Below are 18631 nucleotides of genomic sequence, written 5' to 3' on the forward strand. Positions count from 1 at the left end.
CGTTGCCACGCAACGAGCCCCCCGTTCTCGCTCGCGATTGGTGGAGATTGTGCTTGAGCTGTGCTTGGCTGCGGTTGGGCAGCACAAACCGCACTCTTGATGATGATTGGCTCAAGCTGCCTATCAATGAGAGAGGAAACTTCCATAAGCGCTGTCCGATTCGCCGCCTCCCCGCGCGTACCTTGCTCTGATTGGCTGCCGCTCTGGCCCCGCCCCCGCGGCGGGGTCCGGAAGCGTCCGCGGCTCAGTCGGGCAGCGGCGGCCGCGGCGAGCGGAGCTCCGGGGCCGCCATGGCCGCGGGGGCGGCGGGGGCTGTCCCGGCCGAGCCGCCGCCGCCGCTGGGCCGCCTGCCCGGAGGAGCCGGCACCGAGCGCGCCCTGGAAGAAGCAGAAGCCTCCGGCACGCTCAGTCTGGCCGGCCGGCGGCTGCGCGCCTTCCCGGCGGCGGCGGCGCGGCGCTGGGACCTCAGCGACACCACACAGGCCGGTGAGGCCGCGGCCCCGGGGTGGGATCCCCGACCCTTCCCACAGCCCGGGGCGGCTCGGGGTGCTCCCCCCGCCCTGGGGAGGCTGCCCCGCCTCGCTCGGTGCCTCCCGAGCCCCGCGGGCGGTGCCGGGGGCGCCGGGACGGGCCGAGCCGGGACGGGCCGAGCCGGGGCGCCTGGTCCGGGCGGTCCGGCGGGTTCAGCGTTCGGCCGGGCGGCTCGGGCTCCATCCGCTGCCCCGTCCCCGGCGATCCGCGTCCTTATCCCGGGGGTGCTGTGCCCCGTTAGCCCCTTCCCTGCGGCTGCCTTGACCCCGTGGTTCCCTATCCCTGGAGGTCTCTTGTTCCCCCGAGAATGTCCCACACGTTCCCCGCTCGCCCCCGTCCCTGCAGACCTGTCCCGGAACCGCTTCGCTGAGGTGCCGGAGGCCGCCTGCCGCCTGGTCTCGCTGGAAGCGCTGAGCCTGCACCACAACTGCCTGCGCAGCGTCCCCCCGGCCATCGCCAACCTGCACTCCCTGGCTCACCTGGACCTCAGGTACGCCCCATCCCCTCCGGTCCCACCGGGGGGATGTCCGGCAGCGCCGCTGACCGCTCCGTGTCCCCCGGGCAGCCGCAACCAGCTGAGCTCGCTGCCCGCCTGCCTGTGCCTGCTGCCGCTGCGCGTCCTCAACGCCAGCAACAACCGCCTGGCGCGGCTGCCGCCCAACCTGGGCACCCTGCGGACCCTCCGCCAGCTGGTGAGAGCCGTGCCCGGGCCCCCCGAGCCCCCCTAAACCCCCCGAGCCCCGCTGAGCCCGTGTCGCCCCGCAGGACGTCGGCGGTAACCGGCTGCGGGCGCTGCCGCCGGGGCTGGGGCAGCTGCGGGCGCTGCGGGACCTGAGCGTGCGGCGGAATGAGCTGGCGGTGCTGCCCGACGGTGGGTCAGGGCTCTGCGGAGGGGTCCCCGCCGCTCCGGGAGGGTTCCCGTGTGGATCCCCGCGTGTCCGTGTCCGGCAGAGCTCTCGGAACTGCCGCTGGTCCGGTTGGATTTCTCCTGCAACCGGGTGGTCGCCATCCCGCGCTGCTTCCGGAGGCTGCGGCACCTCCAAGTCCTGCTGGCGGACAACAACCCCCTCCAGTTCCCCCCCGCCCAGGTGAGGGGGGCCAGGGGGATCCCCCCGACCCTCCAAAAACTCCTGCTGACCCCTCTGTGCCCCCCAGATCTGCCTGAAGGGTAAAGTGCACATCTTCAAGTACCTGGAAACCGAGGCTGCCGCCCATCATCCGCCGGCGTGGTAAAGGGGGGGCTGGAAGAGGGGGGACCCCGCTGTTTTTGGGGTTTTTGGGGGTCTCTGAGTGCCGTTCTCCTCCCCCCACAGCCCCCCGGACGAGCTGTGTCCCCTCCGGCAGCGAGGGGGGCTGGACTCCGGCTTCCACAGCGTGGACAGCGGCAGCAAGCGCTGGTCAGGAAACGAGGTGGGATTTGGGGGGCGTTTTGGGGGGATCTGGGGTGTCCCCCGACCTACTCCCCCACCTCACACCCCCTCTGGCAGTCCACAGATGAGTCCTCGGAGCCGTCCCGGCAGCACAGGGAGACACGCGGTGGGGCAGGTGAGGGGAGTGGGACCCCCAAAGCCCCCCCGGGACCCCCTGTCACATCCTGGGGACCCCCTGTCACATCCTGGGCACCCCCTGTCACATCCTGGGGACCCCCTGTCACCCTCCGGGGACCCCCTGTCACATCCTGGGGACCCCCTGTCACATCCTGGGGACCCCCTGTCACATCCTGGGGACCCCCTGTCACCCTCTGGGGACCCCTGTCACCCTCCGGGGACCCCCGTCACCCCCCTTGTCCCCCCACAGCTGCTGACAGCGACCCGGAGCAGCTGGAGGAGGAGCCCTTGCCCGAGGTGATGCCCAAGTTTTGGGGATCCCCCCCAAATCCTGGGCCCCCCTCTGTCCCCCAGGAGCGGCAGCAGGGCCAGAGCCCGCGAGGTGACACCCCCGAGGGTATCAGGTGAGGGGCTGGGGGGTCTGGGGGCTCGGGGAGGGGGCTGGGGGGGTCTGAGCCCCCTGTGCCTGCAGGGTGGTCCCCGCGCCCCGGAGACGCCCCCAGAACCTGGAGGTGTGGATGGAGAGGGAGAGGGAGAGGAGCCGGGACAGGTACGGGGGTTTGGGGTGGGAATTGGGGAGGGGGGCTGGGAAATGGGGATTGGGGATGGGAATTGGGGACTGGGAATTGGGGAGGGGGGCTGGGAAATGGGGATTGGGGCTGGGAATTGGGGCTGGGGGCTGGGAAAGGGGGATTGGGGCTGGGAAATGGGACTGGGGGCTGGGAAATGGGGATTGGGAATTGGGGATGGGGATTGGGGATGGGAAATAGGGATTGGGGATGGGAATTGGGGCTGGGAATTGGGGATGGGGGCTGGGAAATGGGGATTGGGGATGGGAATTGGGGATGGGGGCTGGGAAATGGGGACTGGGGCTGGGAATTGGGGCTGGGGGCTGGGAATGGGAAATAGGGATTGGGAATTGGGGAGGGGGGCTGGGAATGGGGATGGGAAACTGGGAAATGGGGATTGGGGACGGGAAACTGGGAAATGGGAACTGGGAAATGGGAATTGGGAAATGGGAACTGGGAAATGGGGACTGGGAATTGGGATGGGAAACTGGGACTGGGAAACTGGGACTGGGAAATGGGAACTGGGGATTGGGAATTGGGATGGGAAATGGGGATTGGGGACTGGGAAATGGGACAGGGGTGATGGGTTTGGGGCTGGAAATCGGGGCTGGGGATTGGTGGGGCAGACTGGGACGGGGATTGGGGGTGGATTTGGGGCGCTGGGGATGGATTTGGGGAGCTGGGGGTGGATTTGGGGCGCTGGGGGTGGATTTGGGGGTGGATTTGGGGCGCTGGGGGTGAATTTTGGGGCCCTGGGGGTGGATTTGGGGCGCTGGGGGTGGATTTGGGGCATTGGGGGTGGATTTGGGGCGCTGGGGATGGATTTGGGGAGCTGGGGATGGATTTGGGGTGCTGGGGGTGGATTTGGGGTGCTGGGGGTGGATTTGGGGCGTTGGGGGTGGATTTGGGGCATTGGGGGTGGATTTGGGGCGCTGGGACCAGGGTCGGGCCCTGGCTGCTCTCACCCCCCCCAGGACCCCTCCCCAGAGACGCCCCCAGACCTCGACGCCGCTGCTGCTGGTGAGGACTCATTAGGCTCAGCCCTAATTAACGCCACTCTGATTACCCTTTTCCCCCGGCTCAGCCCTCATTAACAGCACTTTTAATTGTCCTGCCTCCCCCAGGACCCCGACGGAGCCCCCGGCCCCCCCTGCAGCCCCCCAGAACCCAGAGCCTGCCTCACCCCCTGCTCCTCTTCCTCCTCAGAGCCAGGTAGGGCACAGCCCCCCCATGTCCCCCAAATCTCCCCTGTGCCCCCCAAATCTCCCCTGTGACCCCCCTGTGCCCCCCAAATCTCTCCTGTGACCCCCCCCTGTGCCCCCCAAATATCCCCTGTGACCCCCCTGTGCCCCCCAAATCTCCCCTGTGCCCCCCAAATCTCCCCTGTGACCCCCCCCAGTGCCCCCCAAATCTCCCCTGTGACCCCCCAAATCTCCCCTGTGACCCCCCCATGTCCCCCAAACCTCCCCTGTGACCCCCCTGTGCCCCCCAAATCTCCCCTGTGACCCCCCCAGTGCCCCCCAAATCTCCCCTGTGACCCCCCCAGTGCCCCCCCAGCCCCTGACCCCCCAAATCTCCCCACAGCCCCCCCGGACCCGGACCAGCTGATCGCTGAGGTGCGCCAGGTAACGCCCCTCCTGTCCCCTCCCTGTGGATTTTGGGGGGTTTTGGGGTCTGTTCCCCCCCTGACCCGTTTTGGGGGGTCCCCGCTGTGCCCCCCGACCCCGCAGAGCCTCGAGGCGCTGCTGCAGCTGCGGCTCCCGGAGGATTTCGGGGACTCGGAGCTGCTCCGGCGGGTGGCGGCGCGGCTGCGGCCCTGGGCGGTGAGAGCGGCCCCAAAAACGGCCCCAAAAACGGCCCCGGGACCCCAAAACGGCCCCCGGGACCCCAAAACTGCCCCCGGGACCCCAAAAACGGCCCCCGGGACCCCAAAACTGCCCCCGGGACCCCAAAACTGCCCCCGGGACCCCAAAAACAGCCCCCGGGACCCCAAAAACGGCCCCTGGGACCCCAAAAACGGCCCCAAAAACGGCCCCCAGGACCCCAAAACTGCCCCTGGGACCCCAAAAACGGCCTGGGACCCCAAAAACGGCCCCCGGGACCCCAAAACCACCCCCAGGACCCCAAAAACGGCCCCCGGGACCCCAAAAACGGCCCCCGGGACCCCAAAACTGCCCCTGGGACCCCAAAACAGCCCCTGGAACCCCAAAACGGCCCCCGGGACCCCAAAACAGCCCCTGGGACCCCAAAACTGCCCCTGGGACCCCAAAACTGCCCCTGGGACCCCAAAAACGGCCCCTGAGACCCCAAAACCGCCCCTGAGACCCCAAAACTGCCCCCGGGACCCCAAAAACAGCCCCTGGGACCCCAAAAACTGCCCCTGGGACCCCAAAACTGCCCCTGGGACCCCAAAAACAGCCCCCGGGACCCCAAAAACAGCCCCTGGGACCCCAAAACAGCCCCTGGGACCCCAAAACAGCCCCTGGAACCCCAAAACGGCCCCCGGGACCCCAAAACAGCCCCTGGGACCCCAAAACTGCCCCTGGGACCCCAAAAACGGCCCCCGGGACCCCAAAACAGCCCCAAAAACAGCCCTGAGCCCCAAAACAATCCCAAAAACATCCCCCAAAACCTCCTGAGCCCCAAAAACACCCCCAAAACCCCTTTTTTAGCCCCTGATATTCCACATAACCCCACTAAACACCCCAAAATCCCTTTTTTAGCCCCTGACACCCACATAACCCAAATAAACACTCCTAAAATCAGTTTTTTAGCCCCTGACACTGATGTAACCCCAACAAACACCCCAAAATCCCTTTTTTAGCTCCTGACACCCACATAACTCAAACAAACACCCCCAAACTCCCCTGAACCCCCATTTTTCCCCCCCCAGAGCCCCCCCAGCACCCGCCGGACGCCGCCATCGCCGCCCCGCCACCGCTCGGGGGTCCCCGAGGTACGGTTCTGGGGGAAGGGGATTGATTTTGGGGGGTCCCCGCGCTCTCCCATGGCTGACGCGGGGTCCCCCCTGTCCCCCCCCCCAGGTGAAGCCCCCCCACCCCCGGCGCCCCCCCCCCGGGCTGCTCTTCGCCCTTTTCTACGGGCTCCTCATGGCGCTGCTCGTCGCTGCCCACCGCGCGCTCTTTGGCTGCTGAGGGACCCCCAAAACCCCGGGGAGACCCCCGGGGGACCCCCCAAACCCCCGTGGGGGGGGGTCCCGCCTTTGCACCTTTCCTTCCCCCCCCTTCTTTTCTTGTGCCTTAACGCTGGGGAAACTGAGGCAGGGAATGGGGAGGGGCTGAACCCCCCCCGGGGGTGTGTGACCATAATTATTCATATTATTATAATTAATTATGATGAGCTATTATTATGAGATTTATTATTATTATGAGTTCTCACTATTATTGAGTTGTTATACAGGACTGTGAGCGTATTAAGTTAATTATTACAGTTAATTGTAACTTAATTATGACAGCAGGAGCTAAAAATGCAGATGACCAAAATTTATTGTAATTAATTATTATTAAAATTATTATATTTAACTATTATGCGGTTGTCACTCTAATTACTGTAAAATAATGATTTTTTTTTTTCTCCAAGTATGGGAATCCCCCCCAAAATTACTCTTGGTACATCCCTGTCCCTTAGTGACACTCAGGCCACGGCTGAGACCAAAACCTGGGGGGGGGTGGCAGGGTGGGGTTCAGTCCTGCCCCTCTGCTGCTGCCACTGCTCAGCTTTTTGTCCGTTTTTTGTCCGTTTTCGCCCTTTCTCTGCCCAAAAAGGGGACGCCCCTGCTCCAGCTCTGCTGCGCTGCCCCCCCCGCCCCGCACCCCCCAAATCCCCCCCTCTAATTCCGCCCTTCCCCAGCAGGTGCGGGAGGAGCCGAGCCCGGCCCGGGCCCCGCGGGGGGGGCTGGGGGCGTCCCCCCGGTGCCCCCGTTAATTAATTCCCGTCCCCGTTAATTCCCCGGTGCCCCCGTTAATTAATTCCCATCGAAATCCCCAATTAGCGTGTTCTGAGGGGCTGGGGGGGGGGTGATCTTGGCCCAAATTTCCCATTTTTTGGAGGGTCCCAGCCCCATTTTTCAGGGGATTTTAGCCCCATTTTTGGGAGGGTCCCAGCCCCATTTTTCAGGGGATTCCAGCCCCATTTTTGGGAGGGTCCCAGCCCCATTTTTCAGGGGATTCCAGCCCAATTTTGGGAGGGTCCCAGCCCCATTTTTGGGAGGGTCTCAGCCCCATTTTTCAGGGGATTCCAGCCCCATTTTTCAGGGGATTTTAGCCCCCTTTTTGGGAGGGTCCCAGCCCCATTTTTGAGGGGATTCAGCCCCATTTTTGGGAGGGTCCCAGCCCCATTTTTCAGGGGATTCCAGCCCAATTTTGGGGAGGGTCTCAGCCCCATTTTTGGGAGGGTCCCAGCCCCATTTTTGGGAGGGTCCCAGCCCCATTTTTCAGGGGATTCCAGCCCCATTTTTGGGAGGGTCCCAGCCCCATTTTCCCATTTTTTGGGAGGGTCCCAGCCCCATTTTTGGGAGGGTCCGAGCCCCATTTTTCAGGGGATTCCAGCCCCCTTTTTGGGAGGGTCCCAGCCCCATTTTTCAGGGCATTCAGCGCCCTTTTTTGGAGGGTCCCAGCCCCATTTATCAGGGGATTCCAGCCCCATTTTTGGGAGGGTCCCAGCCCCATTTTTGGGAGGGTCCCAGCCCCATTTTTCAGGGGATTCCAGCCCCATTTTTGGGAGGGTCCCAGCCCCATTTTTGCGAGGGTCCCAGCCCAATTTTGGGAGGGTCCCAGCCCCATTTTTGGGAGGGTCCCAGCCCCATTTTTGAGGGGATTCCAGCCCCATTTTTGGGAGGGTCCCAGCCCCATTTCTGGGAGGGTCCCAGCCCCATTTTTGAGGGGATTCCAGCCCCATTTTTTGGAGGGTCCCAGCCCCATTTTTGGGAGGGTCCCAGCCCCATTTTTCAGGGGATTCCAGTCCCATTTTTGAGGGGATTCCAGCCCCATTTTTGGGAGGGTGCCAGCCCCATTTTTGGGAGGGTCCCAGCCCCATTTTTCAGGGGATTTTAGCCCCATTTTTGGGAGGGTCCCAGCCCCATTTTTCAGGGGATTCCAGCCCAATTTTGGGGAGGGTCCCAGCCCCATTTTTGGGAGGGTCCCAGCCCCCTTTTTGGGAGGGTCCCAGCCCCATTTTTGGGGCGCTGCCCCCCCAGACAAGCGTTTCCAGCTGCATCTCTCTTTAATAGTGCACAGAACCACGTTACAAAACCCCCCCGTCCCCACCACCCCCTCCCCAAACTGGGGCCCCCCCGGACCCCGCGGGGACGAAGGCAATTCTGGTAACGGGTTGGGGGGGCAGGGGGGGGAAGTTGAGGCACAGAGGGCCTGGGGGGGGTCCCAGGAAAGGGTTAGGGGGGCCCTTTGCCCCCCTCCCCACCATAGTCCCCCACCCAAAAATCCCAGAGGAGACCCCCCCTCCCCTCTCACACCCCCCCCACCCTCCAGCACCACACGCCCACCCCCCCCCCCCCACAGGCCGCACTGCGGACCCCCGGATCGGAGCCCCCTCCCCAACCCCTGCTTGATGCACCCCCATAAATACCCCCCCCCCAATAAATACATTGCAAAGCAGTTACAGCACCCTCCCCTTTCGGGGGGCTGGGCCCCCCCGGTGGGGGTGAACCCCCCCTTTGCAGGGGCGAACCCCCATTGCAGGGACCCCCTCAGTTCGCGGGGGGGGGGCTGCGCCCCGATATTGAGGCTCGACACCCTCTTAGTTGGGGGGGGGGTTAATTAATCCCCCGTAATGAGGGGCTGGAACTCGCCCCACTTTTATGGGGTTTTTTTTCCGCCCCCCCCCCCCCGTTTTTTGGGGTCCCTCCCTGTTACCGCGGGAGGGGGGGGTGGTCTCCATCCTCCCCCCTTTGTGTGCCCCCCGATATTTACGCGGGGGGGGGCTCAGCACACCATAAATACCCCCCCAGCCCCATTTCTCCCCAACCCGGCCCAGCCGTGTCACCCCCCCCTCCCCACTTCAGGACCCTCCCCCCTTTATCCTCAGGAGCCCCCCCCCACCCCACGATCTCGGGGACCCCCCCCAGGCTCGGGGGCAGATTTGGGGTGCTCCAGGCACCCCGGGGTGGGGGGGTCAGATGGCGGTGTCCCAGAGCACGGCGTGCGGCCGGCGGGCCGGGGGGGTGCCGGGGGGCGGCGGGGGCGGGGGGCGCCCCTCGGGAGCGGCGCCCCCTTTCCAGGCGGGGGGGGCGGGCAGGGGGGGCAGGCTGTCCTGCTTGCACAGCCCCCCCCCCCCCCCCCCCGCGCCTTGATCTCGGTGCACACGCAGCGCTTGCGGTCGATCACCTCCTGCAGCTGCCCGTCCCGGGCCCGGGGGGCGGCGGCGGCGGCGGGGAAGCCCCCCCCGGGGACCCCACCGGAGAGGGGCCGCGATGTGGGGGGGCCGCGTGGGAACGGGGGGGCCCCGGCCTGCCGCACCCCCGAGGTGGAGGCCGAGCGGCCCAGGCGGGGACCCCCGGGCAGCTCTGCGAGGGTGGGGGGTGGGCGTCAGGGGGACGGGGATTGTCCCCGTGTCCCCCCCGGTGTCCTTGTCACCTCCATCCCCGTGCCCCCCGTGTCCCCCCGGTGTCCTTATGTCACCTCCCGCCACCGTGTCCTTATGTCACCTCCATCCCTGTGCCCCCCGGTGTCCTTATGTCACCTCCTCCATCCGTTCCCCCCCGTGTCCCCCCGGTGTCCCCCCATGTCCCCCCGGTGTCATGTCACCTCCCGCCACCGTGTCGTCCCCCCCCCCCCCGGTGTCCTTATGTCACCTCCATCCCTGTGCCCCCGTGTCCCCCCCGGTGTCCTTATGTCACCTCCATCCCTGTGCCCCCGTGTCCCCCCCGGTGTCCTTATGTCACCTCCCGCCACCGTGTCCCCCCGGTGTCCTTATGTCACCTCCCGCCACCGTGTCCCCCCCGTGTCCCAATGTCACCTCCTCCCCCCGTTGTCCCCCGCCGGTGCCCCCGGTGCCCCGCACGTACCGGAGGCCCTCCCGCAGGCCGGGAAGGTCTGGCAGGGCAGGGCGGGCCCGGGCCGCCCCCGGGGCCCCTCGGCGCGGACCGGGATGCCCGAGGGGGGCGGGGCCGCCGCCGCCCGCTCCTCCCGGGGGGGCTCCGGTGCCTCTGAAAGAACCGGGGGGTGTCAGTCCCGCCCAGTGGGCGTGGCCTCCCCAAGCCCCGCCCCCGCCTGTCACTCACTCTCGGTCTCCTTCCCGCGCCGGGCGGAGGCTCCGCCCCCTCCGCGCCGAAGGGGCGTGTCCTCCTCGCGGCCGAGGGCGGGGCCCGCCGCGGCCACGCCCCCGCGCACGCTCTCATAGGCGGGCGGGCGCTTCCCGGGGGGCGGGGCCTCGGCGGGCGGGGGGAGGGGCAGCGGCCCCAGCCCCGCCCCCCCGCCGCGCTCGCGCCCCCCCGCCCCCCCCGGCGCGTGGTGCGGGGGGAGGGGCGTGGAGTGGCTGCGCGCGCGCGCGGGGGGCGGGGCCTCGCGGCGCGAGGGGAGGGGCAGGCGCGAGGCGGCCTCGGGGGGCGGGGCCAGCGGCGGGGGGCGGGGCGGCAGCAGGTTGGGGAAGGGCGGCGGGATGGGGGCGGGGCCGGAGAAGGGGGCGTGGCCGACGAAGGGGGCGCGGCCGGCGGGAGGGGCGTGGCCCGAGAAAGGGGCGTGGCCGGAGAAAGGGGCGTGGCCTGGGTGCAGCGCGGGGCCACCCAAAGGGGCGTGTCCGTGGGAGGGGGCGTGTCCGTGGGAGGGGGCGTGTCCGTGGAAAGGGGCGTGTCCGTGGAAAGGGGCGTGTCCGTGGAAAGGGGCGTGTCCCGGCCCCTCCCCCGCGGGCAGGGGGCAGCTCATCTCCTCGTAGATGGCCTCGGGCTCCTCGGTGGGAGCGGGGGGCGCCCCCACCGGGCCCCCCCGCCGGGGATCGCCCCCCGGGACCCCCCGGGCGTCCCCCACCATCTCGATGTACACCGGCTCCTCCGCCTCGCCCTGCTCGGTCAGTGCCGGCGGTGGTGCCCCGGAGGACAGCCGGGTCTGGGGGCTGCGCGAGGGCTTCAGGGGGGGCGTCTGCCGCACGCAGCCCCCTCGGGGGGTGCCTGGGGGAGGGAAGGGCGTCAGGGGGTGCCACACGCGCTGTGTCCCCTCAGATTCCTTGTGACCCCTCCCTGCCACCCAAACCCTCCCCCGGACCCACTGTCCCCTCCCCGAGCCCCCCGAACTGCCCCCAGCCCCGCCGGTTGCACTCACCACCTCTCTTGGCGGGTGGTGCCTCCAGGCCGCGGCCCTCGGGGGGTCCTGAGCGGGGTCCGGGGGGGCGCAGGGGCACCCCCGGCTCGGGCAGCCCCACGGCGTGGCAGGACAGCGAGCGGGGGGCCATGCCGGGGGCGCAGGGCCGGGGGCCGCGCTCCTGCGGCGCCGGCAGCGTCAGGAAGCCCACCCGCAGCGGGCGCCGCAGGGACCCCCCCTCCCGCGCCTTGGGCACCCTGGAGAGGGGACACAGCGGGTCAGGGCACCCCAAAATCCCAGGGGACGCCCTGACCGCTGCGGAGATCCTCCGGGATCCCCCTCTGTTTGTCCCACGGTATCCCAGTGTCCCACCTGGGGTGTCCCCAGTGTCCCCTCCCAGGATGTCCCCAATGTCCCCCCAGGGATGTCCCCGGGGTCCCCCCTGTGATGTCCCCGGTGTCCCCCTAGGATGTCCCCGGTGTCCCCCCCGCAGTGTCCCCGGTGTCCCCAGTGTTCCCCCCGGGATGTCCCTCCCGGTGTCCCCGGTGTCCCCGGTGTCCCCCCGGTGTCCCCCCGGTATCCCCCCGGTATTCCCCCCGGTATCCCCCCGGTATCCCCCCCGGTGTCCCCCCCGGTGTCCCCGGTATCCCCCCGGTGTCCCCCCGATATCCCCCCAGTATCCCCCCGGTGTCCCCCCGGTGTCCCCCCCGGTGTCCCCCCTGGTGTCACCCCCGGTGTCCCCCCTGGGCTGTCCCCGGTGTCCCCCCAGTGTCCCCCCCAGTGTCCCCCCGGTATCCCCCCCGGTGTCCCCGGTACCCCCGGTGTCCCCCCTGTGATGTCCCCGGTGTCCCTCCAGGGGTGTCCCTGGTGTGCCCCCCCGGGCTGTCCCCGATGTCCCCCCAGGTGTCCCCCCGGTGTCCCCCCCGGTGTCCCCGGTATCCCCCCCGGTGTCCCCGGTGTCCCCCCGGTGTTCCCCCCGGATGTCCCCCCCGGGCTGTCCCTGGTATCCCCCCCGGTATCCCCCCGGTGTCCCCCCAGTGTCCCCGGTATCCCCCCCGGTGTCCCCCCGGTATCCCCGGTATCCCCCCGGTGTCCCCCCCGTGCCCCGCTCACCCCTTGCGCGGCTCCTCCTCGCGGGGGCGCCACTCGGGCCGTCCCTTGCGCTGCAGGAGGCTCATGGCGGCCGCCGGGGGGCGCTCCTCGCCCAGGCGGAGCAGGGCGGCGGCGGCGGCGGCGAGCTCCGACCGCGGGGGGGCGCTCATGGCTGGGGGCGGCGCGTCAGAGCCGGCCCGGGACCCACCGGGACCCCGGACCCACCGGGACACACCGGGACCCACCGGGACCCCGACCCACCGGGACCCACCGGGACCCCCGACCCACCGGGACCCACCGGGACCCCCGGACCCACCGGGACACACCGGGACCCCGGACCCACCGGGACCCCCGGACCCACCGGGACCCACCGGGACCCCCGAGCCGGGACCCGGACCCACCGGGAACCCCGACCCACCGGGACCCCCGCCCCGGGACCCCCGCCCCAGGACCCCGGACCCACCGGGACCCCCGACCCACCGGGACCCCCGACCCACCGGGACCCCGGACCCACCGGGACCCCGGACCCACCGGGACCCCCGAGTCGGGACCCCCGAGCCGGGTACCGACACCCACCGGGACCCCGGACCCACCGGGACCCACCGGGACCCCCGGACCCACCGGGACCCCCGACCCACCGGGACCCCCGAACCGGGTCCCGAGACCCACCGGGACCCCCGATTCGGCTCCCGAGACCCTCCCGGACCCCCAATTTGAGTCCCGAGACCCTCCCGGACCCCCGATCCGGCTCCCGAGACCCACCGGGACCCCTGATTCGGGTCCTGAGACCCTCCCGGACCCCTGGCAGCAGACCCCCCCCCGCCCCGGGGACCCCCGCACCCCCAATTTGAGTCCCGAGATCCTCCCGGACCCCCAATTTGGGTCCCGAGACCCTCCTGGACCCCCAATTCGGGTCCCCAGACCCTCCCGGTCCCCGTGGCCGCAGAGCCCCGCCGGGCCGCCCCATGCCCGTGGCTAACGCGACCCCCAACCCCGCCTGGGCTCCCGCCGCCGACCCCCCCCAAACCCCCCGGTCCCCTCAGGAGCCCCCTCCCCACCGGGAGCCAGCGTCCCTCTGCCCTCCCGTTCACCTCCGGGGCTCCGCCGGGCTACCCACCCCCGGTGATACCGGGGTGCCCCCAGACCCCCCGGCCCACCGGGACCCCCCCGGCCCACCGCGCCGCCCAAACCACCCTCAACCCCGGGGTCCCCCCTTCGCCCCCCGCCCCGCCGGGACACCGGGGGTCGCTCGGTCACCCACCGGGGCTCTCGCCCCCCATTACCTGTCGCTCTCTCGGGGGTCCCACGGTTGGGGGGGGGGGGGAATCCTGCGCCGCACCCCCCCCCCCACCGCCGCCAGCACGGCCGCGCCCGGGCCGGGGGCTCACGGGGGGCGTTGGCCCATGGCGGGGGGGGGTCTAGCGGCCTGCGGGGGAGGGGCAGCGGGTGGTCACCGGGCGCGGGAGGGGCCGCGGGGCCGCCCCCATCGCTCCCCTCCTCCTCCTCCTCCTCCTCCTCCCTCACCGGCCGCTCCCGCCTCCCGCTCGCGCCGCTCCGCCGCCGCTGACGCAGCGTCCGGGACGCGCCGCGCCCGCGATGGCGCCGCCTGGCGGCGGGGAGGACCGCCTGCGCCCCGGTCACGTGGGGAGGGCGTGGCTTCCAGCGAGTGGGCGTGGCTTCTCCACCAGTGGGCGTGGTTTGAGGCGGGGCGCGGCAACGCCCTTAAAGCGCAACATCACTTCCGGTTCGCACTTCCGGGTCCTGCCGCCGCCACCGCCGCCGCCGCCGCCGGTAACGGCTCCGGGCCGGCCCCGCCATGTTCCTCCTCCTCCTCCTCCTCCCGCCGCCGCCGCCCCCATGAGCCGCAAGAAAAGCGGCTTCGCCATCACCAGCGTCCGCGGCGGAGCCACCGCGCCCGGCGATGCCTCCGGTGCCGCCACCGGTTCTTCCTCTTCCTCCACCGGCAGCCCCGGCAGCGGCTCCCGGTTCCGCCTCGTTCGCTTGCTGTGGCCGGGGGAGGTGCTGCGGCGGGGCCGGTGGCTGTGCCGCGATTTCTACGAGCGGGACGCGTCCCCGCGGGGCGGCGGCGGCGGCGGCGGCGGCGGCGGCGGGAGGGTCCCGGTGTCGCTGGACGCCCCCCGGGCCGCCCCCGCCGCCCACCAGCCCCGGTCCCTCGGGGCCTTCGCGGAGCTCGTGCAGCAGGTGAGAGGGGGCGGGGTTTACCGGAGGGGCGTGGCCGGGGTGACCACGCCCCCTCCCAACCCAATTTTTGGGGTTTTTTTTCAGGCTTTGCCCCCAAAACCGCCCTCGCCACGCCCAGGGGGCGGGGCCGAGCTCAGCGCGCGCCTGGGATTGGCTGGCGAGGAGGAAGAGGAGGAAGGGTGAGGCGGGACTTCCGGTTTGGGGGGGCGGGGCCGGGAAGGTGTGAGGGAGGGGGGCGGGGCTGCCCCTCCCCACCCCCCCAAAAAATTAAAAATATTTAAAAAACGAAAAGGGGAGAAAGGAAATGGGGATGGGGGGGAAGGAAATGGGGAAAGGGGGGGAAGGAAATGGGGATGGGGGGAAGGAAATGGGGATGGGGGGAGGAAATGGGGATGGGGGGGAGGAAATGGGGATGGGGGGAAGGAAATGGGTCTGGGGGGGTGGGTGAGTGGGTGGGGGAGGGGCCATGTCCGTCCGTCTGTCTGACCCCCCCCGGCCTTGTCCGCAGCGCCGGGAGCGGCGTCAGCGCCATCGACAACAAGATCGAGAGAGCCATGGTGAGACCAGGGGGGGTGATGGCGGGGGGCGTGGGGGGTTCAGGAGGGAGATTGGGGGTCCTGGGAGGCAGCTCGGGGGTCCTGGGAGGGAGATTGGGTGTCCTGGGAGGAGATTGGGGGGCTCAGGAGGGAGATTGGGGGTCCTGGGAGGAGCTCGGGGGTCCTGAGAGGAGGTTGGGGGGCTCAGGAGGGAGATTGGGGGGCCTGGGAGGAGATCGGGGGTCCTGGGAGGGAGATTGGGGGTCCTGGGAGGAGATTGAGGGTCCTGGGAGGGAGATTGGGTGGCTCAGGAGGGAGATTGGGGGTCCTGGGGGGGAGATTGGGGGTCCTGGGAGGAGATTGGGGGTCCTGGGAGGAGATCGGGGGTCCTGGGAGGAACTCAGGGGTCCTGGGAGGGAGCTTGGGGGTCCTGAGAGGAGACTGGGGGTCCTGGGAAGGAGCCTGGGGGTCCCTGAAGGTGACTCCGGGGGTCCCAGCAATGAGCCCGGGGGTCCCAGGAAGGAGCCGGGGGGTCCCGGGAAGGAGCCCGGGGGTCCTGGGAACGGGCCCAGGGGTCCCAGGAAGGAGCCTGGGGGTCCCTGAAGGCGACTCGGGGGTCCCGGGAAGGAGCCCGGGGGTCCCGGGGCCGCCCCTGCGCTCTCTCGGTGACCGTCGCCGCCGTCCCGCAGGACCTGGTGAAGTCGCACCTGCTGCTGGCGGTGCGGGAGGAGGTGGAGGCGCTGCGGGAGCAGATCCGGGAGCTGAGCGAGCGGCGCGCGGCGCTGGAGCGGGAGAACCGGCTGCTCCGGGCGCTGGCCACGCCGCAGCAGCTGTCCCGCCTGCCGGCCCTGCCGCCGCCGGGGCCGCCCCCGGGGCCGCCCTGAGCCCGGGGGGACTCCTGGAGTGTCCCGGGGGACTCCCGGGAGCGTCCCGGGGGCTCCGTGCCCGCTGCTGCCGCCGCCCGCGCTGGGGGAGCGCCGTCGAGTCCCCGGCCCTTCCTGCGCCATTCCGGGCGCTTTTTAATAAACCCGCGGTTTTTACAGCACGAGGGCGCGCCGTGCTCGTTTTGGGGGGAAAAACGAGCGAATCGGGGATTAAAAACCTTTGGCCAAGGCGGGACTCGAACCCGCGGCCTCCGGGGCGCGGCCGCCATCTTGGGGAGGTCAGGGCGGCGCCATCTTGGGGAGGTCTCCGGTAAGGGGGCGTGGCCACCGGCGGGAAGGGGGCGTGGCCTCCGCCGCCGCCATGAGGCCGCGCGCGCTCCCGCCGCCGCCGCCGCCGCCCGGGGGGATCCTGAGGCGGGGGGGGCGCGGGGGGGGCAACCGGCAGGTGTGGGGAGGGGGAACGGGACAGCCCCGGGACACCGGGGACAGCCCGGAACCGGCGGGAGGGGGAACCGGGAGGAACCGGGACACCCCAAACCGGCACCGGGACGCGCTGGGGGGACACCGGGGGGGCGGTGAGACCCTCCCCCCGTTTCCGGAACGCGGGACACCCCGATTTCCCCCCCCCCGCCCCCGTTCCAGGTGCGTTTCGCCGTGCAGGACGAGGAGGATGAGGAGGAGGATGATGAAGGCGCAGCGGCGCCCCCCGCCCTGGCGACCCCCACCGTGCACAGCACCGGCCGCGGGGCTCCCGGTGCGGCGCCCCCCGAACCGTTCGACGCCCCCCGGGCGGCGGCCGCGCTGCTCCGGTGCTCCTTCGCCGCCCGCTCGGCGCTGGGCGGGGCGGCGGCCGCGGGTCAGTGCGGGCAGGGGGCGGCCCGGGACCCCCAGCAACCCCCCCCGGTGTTACCGGAACCCCCCCGGTGTTACCGGAACCCCCCCGGTGTGACCGGAATCCCCCGGTGTGACCGGAATCTCCCCGGTGTGACCGGAACCCCCCGGTGTGACCCCAATCCCCCCGGTGTGACCGGAACCCCCCGGTGTGACCGGAACCCCCCCGGTGTGACCGGAATCCCCCCGGTGTGACCGGAACCCCCCGGTGTGACCGGAATTCCCCCGGTGTCACCGGAACCCCCCCGGTGTGACCGGAATCCCCCCGGTGTGACCGAACCCCCCCGGTGTGACCGGAATCCCCCCGGTGTGACCGGAACCCCCCCCGGTGTGACCGGAACCCCCCCCGGTGTGACCGGAATCCCCCCGGTGTGACCGGAACCCTCCCGGTGTGACCGGAACCCTCCCGGTGTGACCGGGACCCCCCGCTGTGACCGGAACCCCCCGGTGTGACCGGAACCCCCCCGGTGTGACCGAACCCCCCGGTGTGACCGGAATCCTCCCGGTGAGACCGGAACCCCCCCGGTGTGACCGGAACCCCCCGGTGTGACTGAAACCCCCGGTGTGATCGGAATTCTCCCGGTGTGACCCCAATCCCCCCGGTGCGACCGGAACCCCCCCGGTGTGACCGGAATCTCCCGGTGTGACCGGAATTCTCCCGGTGTGACCGGAACCCCCCGGTGTGACCGGAATCCCCCCGGTGTGACCGAACCCCCCCGGTGTGACCGGAACCCCCCGGTGTGACCGGAATCTCCCGGTGTGACCGAATCCCCCGGTGTGACCGGAACCCCCCGGTATAACCGGAATTCTCCCGGTGTGACCGGAATTCTCCCGGTTTGACCGGAACCCCCCGGTGTGACCGGAATCTCCCGGTGTGACCGGAACCCTCCCGGTATAACCGGATTTCTCCCGGTTTCAGCCATGAACGTGCCGCCCGCCCGCCGCCTCTTCCGCGGCCTCGTCAGTCTCGCTGTGCCCCCCCCACAACCGGGGCCGCGCAGGGGGGGCGCGGTGAGCCCCCCCCGGCAGGTGAGACCCCCTCCCCAAAATCCCAAATCCCACCCGAGACCCCCCCGCAGGTGAGACCCCCTCCCCAAAATCCCAAATCCCACCCCGAGACCCCCCCCGCAGGTGAGACCCCCCCCAAATTCCACCCGAGACCCCCCCACGTGAGACCCCTCCCCAAATCCCAAATCCCACCTGAGACCCCCCCCAAATCCGAGACCCCTCCCCAAATTCCACTCTGAGCCCCCCCCGCAAGTGAGACCCCCCCCAAATCCCAAATCCCACCCGAGACCCCCACCCCAAATCCCACCCAAGACCCCCCCCAGATGAGACGCCACCCCAAATTCCACCCTGAGACCCCCCCCAAATCCCACCCGAGATCCCCACCCCAAATCCCACTCTGAGCCCCTCCAGCTGAGACCCCTCCCCAAATCCCACCCGAGACCCCCCCAAATCCCCCACCCAGTGCTGGTGGGACCCCCACCCTCTCTGTGCCCCTGTAGGTGAGACCCCCCCCCAGTTGAGACCCCCCCAAATCCCCCCCGAGCCCCCTCCCCAGCCCCCCGCCCACCCTCTCCGTGCCCCCCCAGGTGAGACCCCTCCCCAAACCCCTCCCCAGCCCCCCGCCCACCCTCTCGGTGCCCCCCCAGGTGAGACCCCCACCCCAAATCCCACCCAAGACCCCTCCCCAAATCCAAGACCCCCCCAAATCCCCCCCGAGCCCCCTCCCCAAATCCCCCCCAAGCCCCCCGCCCACCTCTCGGTGCCCCCCCAGGTGAGACCCTCCCCAAATCCCCCTGAGCCCCTCCCCAGCCCCCCGCCCACCTCTCGGTGCCCCCCCAGGGCCCGGGCCCGTCGCTGGCCGCGCTGTCCGGGACCCCCGGGACCCCCGGGACCCCCGCCCGCGCCGTGGGGTGGCCGTGGCCGCCCCCCCCCGCGCCCCCCGCGCCCCCCCGGGCGGTGCCGCGCCCCCCCCCCAATACCTTCACCATGTACCGCAAGCTGCAGCAGTGGGGGGGGCGCTGAGGGGGCGCCCCCTCCCCAAAATCCCCCTTTTTCCCCCCAAAAATAATAAATTTGTGACTTTGGACTCTGTGTGACCCC

At 70.2% G+C, this 18631-nt stretch overlaps 4 protein-coding genes across 7 annotated transcripts; 3 read left to right on the plus strand and 1 right to left on the minus strand.

Moving 5' to 3' along the window:
- The first annotated feature begins 213 nt into the window (after positions 1 to 213).
- On the plus strand, positions 214 to 6598 carry LRCH4 (leucine rich repeats and calponin homology domain containing 4). Of its 3 annotated transcripts, none has more exons than XM_072920560.1 (16): positions 216 to 486; positions 877 to 1021; positions 1097 to 1223; positions 1297 to 1402; positions 1483 to 1619; positions 1687 to 1760; positions 1845 to 1941; positions 2019 to 2076; positions 2329 to 2482; positions 2551 to 2628; positions 3622 to 3667; positions 3772 to 3859; positions 4232 to 4272; positions 4378 to 4470; positions 5541 to 5603; positions 6521 to 6598. In XM_072920560.1, exons 1-16 carry the CDS (start codon positions 291 to 293, stop codon positions 6590 to 6592), a joined length of 1575 nt encoding a protein of 524 aa, XP_072776661.1. In that variant the 5' UTR covers positions 216 to 290; the 3' UTR covers positions 6593 to 6598. The 3 variants fall into 3 exon arrangements, with proteins under 3 accessions (XP_072776662.1, XP_072776661.1, XP_041568118.2); XM_041712184.2 differs by lacking the exon at positions 6521 to 6598 and adding an exon at positions 5692 to 6195 and having other exon boundaries at positions 217 to 486; XM_072920561.1 differs by lacking the exons at positions 2551 to 2628; positions 6521 to 6598 and adding an exon at positions 5692 to 6195 and having other exon boundaries at positions 214 to 486.
- A 1906-nt stretch (positions 6599 to 8504) lies between these two features.
- Positions 8505 to 13527, minus strand: LOC115492699 (neuronal tyrosine-phosphorylated phosphoinositide-3-kinase adapter 1). The gene is made up of 6 exons (XM_032745371.3): positions 13293 to 13527; positions 12031 to 12181; positions 10939 to 11174; positions 9906 to 10787; positions 9690 to 9830; positions 8505 to 9188 (listed from the first exon to the last, which is right to left on the minus strand). Exons 2-6 carry the CDS (start codon positions 12177 to 12179, stop codon positions 8707 to 8709), a joined length of 1890 nt encoding a protein of 629 aa, XP_032601262.3. The 5' UTR covers positions 12180 to 12181; positions 13293 to 13527; the 3' UTR covers positions 8505 to 8706.
- A 78-nt stretch (positions 13528 to 13605) lies between these two features.
- Positions 13606 to 15792, plus strand: LOC121468481 (uncharacterized). The gene is made up of 4 exons (XM_072920519.1): positions 13606 to 14211; positions 14296 to 14390; positions 14720 to 14768; positions 15437 to 15792. Exons 1-4 carry the CDS (start codon positions 13606 to 13608, stop codon positions 15629 to 15631), a joined length of 945 nt encoding a protein of 314 aa, XP_072776620.1. The 3' UTR covers positions 15632 to 15792.
- A 61-nt stretch (positions 15793 to 15853) lies between these two features.
- Positions 15854 to 18617, plus strand: LOC115492733 (uncharacterized). Of its 2 annotated transcripts, none has more exons than XM_072920576.1 (4): positions 15854 to 16076; positions 16274 to 16487; positions 17442 to 17551; positions 18371 to 18617. In XM_072920576.1, the coding sequence occupies exons 1-4, from the start codon at positions 15993 to 15995 to the stop codon at positions 18551 to 18553; spliced, it is 591 nt and encodes a 196-aa protein (XP_072776677.1). In that variant the 5' UTR covers positions 15854 to 15992; the 3' UTR covers positions 18554 to 18617. The 2 variants fall into 2 exon arrangements, with proteins under 2 accessions (XP_072776677.1, XP_072776678.1); XM_072920577.1 differs by having other exon boundaries at positions 16274 to 16385.
- Positions 18618 to 18631: the final 14 nt, after the last annotated feature.

Source organism: Taeniopygia guttata, chromosome 32, assembly GCF_048771995.1.
Source record: "Taeniopygia guttata chromosome 32, bTaeGut7.mat, whole genome shotgun sequence".
In the NCBI taxonomy this organism is placed as follows: Eukaryota; Metazoa; Chordata; class Aves; order Passeriformes; family Estrildidae; genus Taeniopygia; species Taeniopygia guttata.